This window comes from Danio rerio, chromosome 21 (genome assembly GCF_052040795.2).
Source record: "Danio rerio strain M-AB ecotype USA chromosome 21, GRCz13ab, whole genome shotgun sequence".
Lineage (NCBI taxonomy): Eukaryota > Metazoa > Chordata > Actinopteri > Cypriniformes > Danionidae > Danio > Danio rerio.
Genome location: NC_141041.1, coordinates 43,994,171 through 44,007,500, shown reverse-complemented (window position 1 = coordinate 44,007,500; position 13,330 = coordinate 43,994,171). Strand labels below are relative to the sequence as shown.

Sequence of the window (13,330 nt, the reverse complement as noted above, 5' to 3'; positions counted from 1 at the left end):
ATGTGTGCACAAAAGTATTATTTTAGCTACATATTCTGACTGTTTTAAGGATGCTTTTGGTACCTTTTTGGACTGTGAACAAGTCGAGACGGCTGCTGTCTATGGAGGATGAGGGAGCTCTCAAATTTAATCTAAAATACCTTACTTTGTGCTCTGAAAAGGTCTCAGGTGTTTAGAGATAGTCAATAACAATTATTTGAACATTGCTCAAATGAATGAACAAATGGTTTTTGCTCTCATATATTCATTTCATTTAAATGCACCTGAATAAAATTATTACAATAACTCTAAGGAGACAGGGACTAACTCACATATTCATGAATACATTAAATGAAGTAAATGCGTGTATGGTATGTAAAATATATAAAATGTAAAAAATAATAATAATAATAATAATAAAAAAAAAAATAATAATAATAATTTAGGGATATTGTGTAAAAATCTGATTTGAGACAATAATTTTAAGGGAAGCATTTAAGTAATACTTATTTAACAGTAAGATTTCCATGTTAAAGTATTTCTGAAATACCACTAGATCATTATAAATAACTCTGCCTCATTTAGCACATAAGTTGCAACTTAATGTCCAAATATTATTATATTTTATTAATACATACCACAATCTAAATTGTGTCAAATACCTTGACTGGCCACAAGCAACTAAATCAAGTCACAAATAACAAAACAAGAACAATATCTACTAATATAACTAAAAATAATTATGTCTTAAATAGGTCAGGTGAGTACCTTCATACTGCCAGTGTGGGCGTTAAAATCGGCACCCTTCAGGATGCCTCCTGGGATTTCCACTATTGAGTTAAAACAAGCAGATCATTAAACATATAAAGAGGATTCCATCATGTCATGTAATAAAAGGATTATTATTATTATAAACAAAGCATTATTGTTTGAGTTTTTCAGTGGTACCTGACTTTTCTGAACATCCCATGTTACCCAAGTGCATGAAAGGGTGATTGCCAGCATACAGAGAGGCCAAATATCTCAACGTCTCTTCATTTTTTGCTGTAAAGTCATTATTAACTGATTAAATAATCTGCTTAACATGACATTTCCTAAAAATAATGTAAAGACTAGAAATGCAAAACTTTAACAAAATTTGACAAGGTTCTATCTAACTATAGGTTGCCTGGCTGTTCTAGGTTTATTTGACCATTTGCTCACATAAGTTGAGGAGGGAACACAAACTATATGTAAAAAGGGAGCCCAAATTGTATAAATGAAAGTTTCAAGAGGGAATGTAAATAATTAGCAAAAGAACGGTAATACAAGTTATACAAAACTTGAAATAACAGTCCTGATAAAAATAAATAAATAAATTAAAAAAAAAACATTTAGACAAGTTTGCAGAGTAAACTTAAGAACAATTATGGAAATTATATAGTATATAATTATATACTAAAATGTGTAAAATGCTTTATATAAAGTATGTACAGAGCATCCAGAAAGTACTTGTACAACTCGTACAACTTTTTATGTTGACCTTTTTCCAAAATGAATTAAATTAATTTATTTAATCAAAATTCTACACACAATACTCCATCATGACGATGTGATTTTTTTTTCCAATAGTTGCAAATTCATAAAAAAATTTAAAAACCTGAAAAATCACATGTACATAAGTATTCAAGTCTCAAGTCTTTATGAATATGATGTCACAAGCTTGGCACACCTCTGTCTTTGGGAATTTTTGCCCATTCCTCTTTGCAGTATCCTTTCAATTACTCTATCAGGTTGGATAGGAAGCAATGATGTACTGATATTTTCAGATCTCTCCAGAGATGTTCAATAGGATTTAGACCTGGGCTCTGGCTGGGCCACTCAAGGACATTCACAGAGTTGTTGAGAAGCTACTCCATTGATATTTTGGCGCTGTGCTTTGGGTCATTGTCCTGCTGGAAGATGAACAGTCACCCCAGTCTGAGGTCAAGAGCACTCTGAAGCAGGTTTTTATTCAGGATGTCTCTGTACATTACTGCATTCATCTTTCCCTCTATCCTGACTAGTTTTCCAGTTCCTGCTGCTGAAAAACATTCCTACAGCATGATGCTGCCATCACCATGCGTCACTGTAGGAATGGTATTAGCTAGGTGATTAGTGGTGGCTGGTTTTCTACAAACGTAATGCCTGGCATTCACTTCCAAGTGTTACAATTTAGTCTCATCAGACCAGAGAATTTGGTTTGTTATGGTCTGAGAGTCCTTCAGATGCCTTTTGGCAAATTCCAGGTGGGCAGTGGCTTCCGTCTGGCTACTCTACCATACAGGCCTGATTGGTGGATTGCTGCACAGATAGTTGTCTTTCTGTAAGATTCACTCACTCAAAAGAAGAAGGCTGGAGCTAAGACAGAGTGAGTATCGGGTTATTGATCACCTCCCTGACTAAGGCCCATCTCTCCCGATCACTCAACTTAAATGGCCGGACAGCTCTATCAAGAGTCCTGGAGGTTCCAAACATCTTCCACTTGCGGATGCTGGAGGCCGCTGAACTCATTGGAACTTTCAGAGAAGCAGAAATTTTTCTGTTACCTTGCCCTGCCTCGTGCCTAAAGAAAATCCTGTCTCAGAGGTCTACAGACAATTTCTTTGTCTTCATGCTTGATTTGTGCTTTGACATGCACGGTCAACCCTGGCACCTTATAAAAGACAGGCATAAACCTTTTTAAATCATGTCCAATTAACCCAATTTACCACAGGTGCACTTCAATTAAGCTGCTAAAACATCTCAAGAATGATCAGTGGAAACAGAATGTACCTGAGATCAACTTATCAACTTAGTATTCACAGCCTTTGCGGTGAAGCTCTAATTACATGTGATTTTTCAGGTTTTTAAAATTTTTTATGAATTTGTAACAATTTCAAAAACATTTTCACATTGTCATTATGGGGTATTGTGTGTAAAATTTTGAGGAAATAAATATATTTAATCCATTTTGGAATAAGGCTGTAACATAAATGTGGAAAAAGTGAAGCGCTATGAATACTTTTCGAATGCACTGTATATTAAATTATTATTACAGTAATATGTAATTTAGTGACAATTCCTTACAAGAACTGCACAAAAAAACTACAACATTGTCACAATCATTTTTAACTAAAATTTGCACTTTAATAATCTAACAAAAAACTCCTTCCCAGTTTTTACCAGCTCAGGTTTAATTCTAAAAATGAATTATCCCTAAAGCAATCTGGCGACAAAACAAATGGAACAAAGATATTGTGATGTTTGTTACCATGCTGGTTAGACTTGTCATAAGGATACGTGGCCACCAGAGAGCCTCCATCCAGCACTACTGAGAGAGAAAATCCCCCTGTAGAAATGAGATCCATCACTGCACGGGTCTCTGGCTGTACAGATGCATTACCTAAGTAAAAAATAAAAAGCATCATACACACTCTGAACCCTTCAGAAGCTGAGGTTAATGAAATGATTTCACTAGAGACTGACTGGAGAGGAAATTTGTGTCCAGATCGACACCAATAGCATTGGCGAAGCCCACACTAGATGAGCAGAGACCCTCGTGTGCCTGTTCCCGACCATCGGGGTTTACACACGGTAGAATCATAATCCGGCTTCTGTCAATCAGCTAGGAGGAAAGAAACAAAAAGCCTTCTTAGTGGCATAAACACACTTTCTTTTGACCTACTTCTCAGGCAACACTGTTCAATGAATCATTGTGATCAATTGTATAGGGAATTATTGATGATGTTCTGCTGAATTATTAAAGAGCCTACACGTTTTATAAAAGCCAATACATTTTCACCTGTGAAATTTCTATTTTATTTGAGAAATAAATCTTGTTGGTTTTCAGAACCAGATGCCACATGTTGGAAATGTGGTGTTGGAAAACCCATTGATTTTTTTTATGGTGAACAAATACTCATTAATTGTTTCATGATGTTGACGTAGGATTGTTCCGGACATGTTGACGCAGGGCACACTATTGGGGTGCAGCACATTGTGTGTGCTTTGGTTGGTGTAGCTACTAACAGCCATTGAAATGATTATGATATGAAGGCATGTTCAGTGCATGACAGTCTCCTTGTAGGCCCCATTAAGTGGCCGATCACATACATTTCTATGGGAGACCATGACACAAATGTCAATTAGCAGTGTTTGAGAATCCACCCAACAGCACTGAAAAAACAAGTGGGAAATGCTAATGTATGTATTTTTTTTCCATTACAGATTGAAACTGAAACTTTTGAGTTAAAAGAGGAGGTAAGTTTAAGTCAAACTGTATCTGAAACATCCCTAACACCAGTTGTGTTAAAAAAAAAGTCCATGCAGCATGTTTATTGTATTGCTTAGTCTTCAATCACCCGCTGATTGCTGTAGCTCACTTTTTTATCCTGGTTGAAGCGTATTTCAGTCTATGTTATAGATTAAAGGTAAAGAATATGTGCGTTTATTCATTCATTTTCTTGTCGGCTTAGTCTCTTAATTAATCCGGGGTCGCCACAGCGGAATGAACCACCAACTTATCCAGCAAGTTGACACAGCGGAAGCCCTTCCAGCCGCAACCCATCTCTGGGAATCATCCACACACATATTCACACACACACTCATACACTACGGACAATTTAGCCTACCCAATTCACCTGTACCGCATGTCTTTGGACTGTGGGGGAAACCGGAGCACCCGGAGGAAACCCACGCGAAGCCAGGGAGAACATGCAAACTCCACACAGAAACGCCAACTGAGCCGAGGTTCGAACCAGCGACCTTCTTGCTGTGAGGCGACAGCACTACCTACTGCGCCACTGCCTCACCATGTGCGTTTATGCATTTTTAAAAATTAATTCATCAGTATGAAGAACAAATACAAATAGTTCATGAAAATCAACTTATTGTACTTAATTTCTAAAATATTATATTGTTTTATAGGAGGAGGCTTGACCAATTCGTTTTTAAGACTTTGTATAGATGGGTTAAGTTCTGGCAAAATAAATCTTGTTGCTGAATGAATGCAGGTGGAGTGTATGAGCTCTAGAGGGTGGGGCTGCAGCCAACACTGCCACACCAGCACTTAGACAGACTTTAAAACAAGCGATGATTATCATGATATTATCTATCAAGCTGTATGAAAAGATTTCAAACGCTACTAAAACAGTAGCATAATAAACCTTTCAACGCATCTGTAGAACAACAGATTAACCACTTGCCAGAATGCAGTCCATGCTATTTTTTTTACAATAAGCAACATTAGTTAGCTAACCATTTACAGTGGAATTCATGCTAATGTTCATTAAAAAAAAAATATTCATAGGCTTTTATAAACCATGACGAATACGAGTTCACATTCATCATTCACACCACCCTAATGTTGTTTTTTGAACAGGGTTTTCATTTTCTTTTTGTTCACTTGCACTATTTGTGTGATCTGGCGCTTGCAACATATCTAGGGGAAACACAAACTTAGCGTTTATTCTGTCATTATGGGAATGGGTGTTTAAGTTGCTATTTACAGTTGTGCATCTTCAAAGTTCTTATGATTACACTTAGTACTGTAAATCAATCCCCAATTTGTTTAGCCCCTCTCATATTACCATTACAAAGCTGGTGGCAAGTCATTAGATTTTCTTTAAAAATCATTGCAGAAGACAAAAGAGCTTTGGAAGAGTCAATATTTGTACGTGAAGCTTGCCTTGGTGATGGCGGTGTTCCTGCCATAGTTGAGGCAGAGAACAGAGGCAAATTCAAGCAGCAACTCTGGACCTACGGCTGCATTACCATGGACTCCAGCAACAAAGCGGATCTTGGGCTCGGAAAGCTGAGGAATACCCACATTTCCAGAGATCTCCAGAGCCCAGAGAGTTCTGAACTCAGCGCTTTGACCCAAACTAATAGCAGGAAGAAAAAAGAAATTCAAACAATGACCATTGAACCTTCACAATATCACTTACCTTTCAACTCGATTTACAAACTCCAAAACATGATATTTGGCCTAAAACAACAACAAAAGTGTGAGTGATACTTGTCATGGATGGTAGCTAAAGGCCAATTCACACTGCACTGACAAACAGACAGGAAAAGAAACGGTTGAGTTTTGTTAAGTGTCTTATGCAGAGTTCACATGGCATGATTTTCAAACTCTTTAGAGAATCGTCATTGTTTTCATACTGCATGACTATTCTGGGGTAACAATGAATCTGTTACAGGATGTTACACTGCATGACTTTACTGCAGGGAGAATCCTTGACAACTCAGTCTGGCTTGCAAACGGTTTCATAATCCAATGCATGCAAAAGGTGATAAGGAAGAAACACACGTGACAGTTCTCATGCGAGACTAAATATGGTACCATAGTTAGGTACATCTCAGACTAAAATGTCAAAAAGACATGGGTTCTCCTGCTCAATTTTTCCACAACTTTCCTCTAGAAAAAAACAGAACCAAAAGTCATGCGAGTCATTTCCAAATATTTTGGACTACAACTCCTCCCTAAACCCCCGTATCTTGCACAGGTCATCACTGATTTGATTCACACAACATGGTTTTCAATCAACAACAGATTTCACATACTTGACATTCCAAATAATTCATGAACGTCGTTTACATGCCGCCAATTCTCTCAGATCACTTCTTTTTATATTTCACATTGTGTGACAGTCATTTGCATTCGCCTCTGGTTTCAGGTGTGTGTGTGTGTGTGTGATTTCATAAAATTTGTTGGCAAGTGGAAATTGGAACTATAAATCACGCAGTGTGCACTCCGCATTACTTTTGTCTGAGTTTGTTGTTGACAACTGATAATATCAAATATGTACTTGTCTGGTCATAGAAAATGTGAAAAATTACTTATACTGTAAAAAGCTGTGCTGACAGAAAATTACCAGAACAGTTTCTGTATACACTCACCGGCTCACTTTATTAGGTACACCTGTCCAACTGCTTGGTAATGCAAATATCTAATCAGTCAATCTCATGCAGCAACTGAACGCATCTAGGCATGTAGACATGGTCAAGATGATCTGCTGTAGTTCAAACTGAGCATCAGAATGAGGAAGAAAGGTGATGTAAGTGACTTTGAATGTGGCATGATTGTTGGTCCCAGACGGGTTGGTCTGAGTATTTCAGAAACTGCTGATCAACTGGGATTTTCACGCACAACCATCTCTAGGGTTTACAGAGAATGGTCTGAAAAGAAAAAAAAAAGCCAGTGAAAGGCAGTTCTGAGTGGGCAAATGCCTTGTTGAGGTCAGAGGAGAATGACCAGCCTAGTTAGAGCTGATAGAAAAGCTACAGCAACTCAAATAACCACGAGGTATGCAGAAAAGAATCTTTGAACACACAACACATTGAACCTTGAGGCAGATGGGCTACAGTAGGAGAAGACCTCACCGGCTGCCACTCCTGTCAGCTAAGAACAGGAAACTGATGAGTCTCAATTTCTGCTACGACATTCGGATGGTAGGGTCAGAATATGCCGTCAACAACATGAAAGCACGGATCCATCCTGCCTTGTATCAACGGTTCAGTCTGGTGGTGGTGGTGGTGGTGTAATGGTGTGGGGGATATTTTCTTGGCACACTTTGGGCCCATTAGTGCCAACTGAGCATTGGGTCAGTCCGTCCCTTTAGAACCACAATTTACCCATCTTTTGATGGCTACTTCCAGCAAGATAATGCACCAAGTCAAAGTGCGAGTCATCTCAGACTGCTTTCTTGAACATGACAACGAGTTCACTGTACTCAAATAGCCTCCACAGTTCCCAGATCTCAATCCAATAAAGCACATTTGGGATGTGGTGGAACGGGAGATTCGCATCATGTACTGTATGTGCAGACGACAAATCTGCAGCAGGTGCGTTATGCTATCATGTCAATACAGACGAAAATCTCGGAGGAATATTTCCAGTACCTTGTTGAATCTAAGCTACGAAGCATTAAGGCAGTTTTTAAGGCAAAAGATCCAACCCGGTACTTGTGTACCTAATAAAGTGGTCATTGAGTGCATGTGTATTTCATATATAATGACAAAGAGCATAGATTTTTGAGAGATAACCAACAGCAAGGTGTTTGGTTTAAAATTCACTTCTGCTTAAACACAGCTCCATTCATGTATATGAAATAATACACTGTACAATGGACAGTTCTTGCATGCAAAATTGTATAAATGTGACCGCACCTTAAATATTTGATAAAGTGTATGCTTACATGAATAAGAATTTCTTTAAATATACTCTGGCATTCATTTAAATGACAATGAGGAGCCTTAAAGGCAATCTTTTCAAGTTTGAGACTACAGTGACATCATGCACATTTCATGTTTATAGTAATAGTCTAGGATCATGCAAGAGTAATAGAGTGGAGGAACTATGACGTCACTTTGTAGGGTAATCGGCTGCTAGCATAAAACTGGTTCCCTCGTGAAAACACCTATAGGATTTTCCCATAGGCTTTTCGAAGATTGCAAATAATAAGTTCTGTGTTTGTCCAGGCGGATAATCCACACACGAAAAGGCAACTTTGAGCACTTTTGGATCTTAAATACAAACGCAAGAATTGAAAAGCCAACATTAGGCTACAAACGGACTACACTGCCCTCGGGGCGCTCGCCTGTGACGTAAGCCCCACCCTGCAACAGGGCAACTTTTCAAGCTTATTTTTTAGAAATAATGTCCATGACAAAGAGTTAATCTCTCTGTTTATTATATTATAATCCACGGTTTATATTATAAACAAATAAATACGCAAAAACACATAGACCTATGTGCCTTTTGGATCGTTTTTACGTGGGAAATACATCTGTGTTGCTTTACGCTTGTTGTTCTTAAAGTTACTGTTTGTATAAATCTGCCTATATAGTATTATCATAAGACATGTTTAAATATGTGTATCACTCGCGTGCACACAGCCTGCTTACCTTAAAAGACGACAGAAATGAGGCGTGAGGAACAAGTCTATCAAATGCCTGCAAGTTTCATCATCATGGACACAGAGCAACATTCAATATTCCTTTTTTTGTCACGAAATACACTGTAAAGCAGCCCATACAGTCACATGCTGTACATTTTACGGAGGAGTGTAAATATTGCTGTTTTGATAGAGAAATGTGTTCAGATGAAGAAGAAAAACCCGACGAAAAATCACTTGATTACATTAAAATGACAGTTAACATGTATGTATTTTTACCATTTATTCATACATTTGCATTACTGAGAGCAGGAAAGAGACAGGCTGCACAAGTAAGCAGTATCTTCATAATATTGTTTATTAAAATAAAGGATCAACAAATTAATCTGTCTCGACAGCCTTACAAGTGAAGGAATTATCTGCAAACAATCTGAATTCCCAACTAGAATAATTCTACAAACTATAAAATACTATTCATGAAAATACCTAAATAACAGACAAATCCAAATGCCCATCACGAGCGAGCTGCGCTCCAGACCAGGGGCCTCATGTATCAACGCTGCGTACGCACAAAAACTTTGCGTACGCCAGGTTTCACACTCAGAATCGCTCACGTTTGGATTTACTAACAATGAACTGAACGTGGGAATGTGCGCAGGTTCCCGGCAGCTTTCTGGCAGGCGTACGCACATTTTTTGTGCGTGTCTGTTTTATTTCCATTGGCGACTCCTAGAGGCAGTTGTGTTAAATTCTTCTCTACAAAGTGTCTGATTCTTGCAATGGCAGCTGTGTGAGACGGGTTCATATAGTAGGCATGTAAGATTTCCATACCATACAGTTGACCAGCTAAACATTAAAGTACAATTTGCAGTGGTCGCCTGTTTTCCCAATGTAATCTGAGCGATCTACCGCACGCACATTGCTATAAAGACACTATCTGAAGATGAATTTGCATTCGTGAATCAGAAACATTTCCATTCAATAAATGTGCAAATAAAATATGATGCACAAACTTATTGATGATTCCTACTTGTCTTTCTCTTGATAAATAGTGGGCAAAATCTGATATGTAGCGGGGAAAAAAAAGAAGGAATTCATTAGACGCTGGATTCGAGCCAAGTTCATGCTCGAACATGTCAGTACATGATCACATGCTTCTTATGAGGTGCGCCACTGAGACTGCTAAGGGTACTGCAACATTTTACAGATATAAACCACACTATTTCTTTTTTAAATGCACTCAGTGCGATGTTCAGACCCAACTGTGTTAACCGTATCAGCTAAACTCTCCCACTCTATTTTTTTCTTTTGTTGTTAATTCCGGAGAACAAACTTGCAAATAACACCGCTTTTCTCCGTCTACCTCCGAAAGCAGCACCTCCAATTCACATTCTGTTCAAAGTTTCTCTTTTTGCTTGCTTTTGCCTTTGCTTTTTCGTTGGGTTTTGCCATTAGCATAGTCATTAGCATATTCATACGGGGGAGGAGGCAGGGAGGGGTTTTGTGCTCGTGCATGTTACGCTCAGTTTCACGTTCATTCAGATGTACAAAAGAATATGCGTGAGATTCGGCGTACGCAGTGTTTCATACATCTGAATTTTTTTCTGCGTACGCACATTTACAGCTTTGTGCGTACGCAATGTTTTAGTAAGATTTCCACGCAAGTCTTCGTACATGAGGCCCCAGATCAGCTCGATGACGTATAATGTCTCCGACACCGCCTGTAGTCCCAATTAGCAACTTGATAACAACTGTCTTTTTTAAGAAGCATAACCGATTTAAAAATTCAAGAGTGTGCTGTAACTGATGTGTTTTATGTCGTAGAACAAAACGTGAAAGTATTTTGGGTTTGTGTTGGCCACGAACCTTATTTAAGCGCTTTTACTGAAACCCCATTGAAAAAACCCATTGACTTTGGGACGAGGGAAGCGGAACTGCTAAAATGCTAACTCACTTCCAGGTTTTTGCATACAAATTGACGTCATAGTTCCTCCACTCTATTGACCAACAGTAATGAGCAGTGTAATGAGCAGTATATTTTACAAAGTAACATTGCCATCTACTGGTCTGGCATAAACATTATATGTTTTGTTTTTTTTGGATCTTTGTGACTGGGAAACATTTTGACAACATTGAAAAAGGACAAACTTTTCAGTGTGTGCTGTAGTCTAATGGCTGTACTTACATGCCCATGTTCAGGATTACATACCTGTGCAGTCGTGTGATGCGAGGAAAGTTGAAGGCCAGTCCTCGTAGGAACTCGGACCGTTCCCTGTAGGTTCGATACTGCAGGGTCTGAGCAGGAAGCAAGCTGCGGACCAACTGATTCAATGCACCAGGGACTAAAAGCAGCTCCACAAGTTTTTCAAAGTCCTTCTGTTTTCCTTCCTCTGGGGATGACTGGGATACATCTTTGGTCAGCTTAATGTCTACCTGCTCCACCCGAGTCTCCAGCACTCGGACAGACACAGACACTGGAGTATAGCTAGATGCAAAGCAGAGGAAATTAAGCAGCTTACCAATTTTATAACTGAAATGACTTTCATTTATCCATTTGTTATGAAGTGAAATGGCTAATTCTGACCCCTGTATGTGTCTGATTTTTTTACTTACCTAAGCCATATACCTACTATGTAAATACCGGAAAACAAGTTAACCTATTAAACCAATGCAGTATATGGCTATCTTGCTTCTGGAGAGCCTTTTTTTAAAGGCTCTCAATTTTCATTGTTTGGTGATTTGGCTATCTTGATTCAAACTTAACAAAATATCAGATCCAGGATCAGGATTGAAAACTACTGCACTAGCAGATAAAGCGTGTTATAACCCTGTGTTGAACAAATTAAAAGAATTAATTCTCACATAATCTGGTTACTGTCTGTGTGGTGTGAATTAACCATGAAGTCTCACCCTGGAGCAGAGGCAGTAATATGGTAAGAGCCAGGAGCCAGAGGTCTCCAGTATTGCCCTGTGCCACTGGTGCGCACTTGATGCTTTGAGCCCTCTACCATGACTGTAGCATTAGCAATGCCTCTTCCAGAATTACCATCAGTCACCACACCCCGCACAGACAAATGAACCTGATGACCACAAGCACACAAATCATGTATATGTAATTGCTCATCCGAAGACTTCAAGGACAACACATACACTTCATTGAACATGTACACATAGACATCACATATACACTGTATAACTGCAAGTTAATTATGTTTATATTAATAACTTTACCTGTTAAAAGCTATTAAGTTACTAGTCAACTAAGGTTATTAGTAACTAATAAAGTTATGTAACTAATAACCTTGACGTATCCGAGTTGAATGCAACAATGTGCAGCTTTTTAAAGCTGCTTTGATGCAATAATTATAGTAAAAAGTACTATACAAATAAACTTAAATTGAATTGCTCAACCAAAAATAGACAATGTCATGGCCAGGAATGAATCACCTGCTGCATGAACTGTAAGAGTGCTTTATGATTCTTCTCCCAGTATACAGAGAGTGACTCCTCTGGTGGAAGCAGCTCACAACTCAAACCAATGTTCACAGCTAGAGTGTCTGATCCCCGATACGCCCAAGTCAGAATATCGGTTCCTATTAAAGGCAAAAAACAACACTTATTTTCGTGTGAAACAGGATGCTCAACATAAAAAAACACTTCTGAAATGCATTTAAACAGAAAGAAATTATTTGAAAGTACATATGTTCGGTGTTAAGAAGAAAAAGTATTATATTGAAGACATGCTTCACTTAAAAATGAAACCACTCTCAAACATTTGCAAAAGTTTTGGGTTGGAGATAATGAACATAGTTGTGTTTCTTCCACAGATCACTTGCTTTATAAGACCACAATATATTACTAGGAGACACTGGTATTCATTTTGTTTTGCAATTTTTTCCTTATTATTTTATTTAAAAAAGTAAAAAAATACAATATTATGGTTTTACTGACCCCCATTTTTAAAGGTTTACTTTTGAAGGGTTCTGTGGATAGAGTAGTTTAATTTAGAGAAAGTAAAGTTTTAAAGGTGCTATATAATTTAAATGTATTATTATTATTCATTCAAAACTAATATCAGTAAATAACTAATAATCAGTGCTATTACCTCTGACTACAGGACGATGGTGCTTAAGACCTCTTTTCTGTTTGGTTTTTGGCACATCGCAGGTCTGGGGCTCTTGAAAAGCCTGAGATTCCTGGAATCAAGACAATTAAAATGGAAATGCACAAATTGACAAAGACATAAAATACACACTTTATAGTTTCTGCTGACCTTCAGTCAGCTTAAACGTCAAAATAATTTACACTAATGATGCATAATTCATATAGCATTTAACATACTTACCATATAATAGGCATCTGCAACTGATTTAAACATACTTTCATCAACAGGGTCAAGAGAATTTGGAAACACGATTCCCCTGAAACCTAAAAACCACAACAGCAGTCAAAAC

The 13,330-nt window shown here is 38.0% G+C and overlaps 1 protein-coding gene and 1 long non-coding RNA gene across 4 annotated transcripts in view; one reads left to right on the top strand and one right to left on the bottom strand.

The window, feature by feature from the left end:
* The window catches only part of LOC147838945 (uncharacterized), a 1,276,407-nt gene that overhangs the window by 163,560 nt on the left and 1,099,517 nt on the right, over window positions 1–13,330 (top strand). The window lies entirely within an intron of this gene.
* The window catches only part of cpdb (carboxypeptidase D, b), a 31,428-nt gene that overhangs the window by 5,750 nt on the left and 12,348 nt on the right, over window positions 1–13,330 (bottom strand). For 2 of the 3 annotated variants that reach the window (XR_015519617.1, NM_001328400.2), the window contains 10 exon segments: window positions 13,222–13,304; window positions 12,982–13,072; window positions 12,324–12,469; window positions 11,787–11,956; window positions 11,086–11,361; window positions 5,666–5,861; window positions 3,466–3,604; window positions 3,251–3,382; window positions 928–1,023; window positions 748–809 (listed from right to left, as the gene is read on the bottom strand). Coding sequence is in view for 2 of the 3 variants with exons in the window: in NM_001328400.2 (NP_001315329.2) it covers window positions 748–809; window positions 928–1,023; window positions 3,251–3,382; window positions 3,466–3,604; window positions 5,666–5,861; window positions 11,086–11,361; window positions 11,787–11,956; window positions 12,324–12,469; window positions 12,982–13,072; window positions 13,222–13,304 (1,391 nt within the window). In the remaining variant the exon portion in view is untranslated. 3 annotated transcript variants of the gene reach the window in all.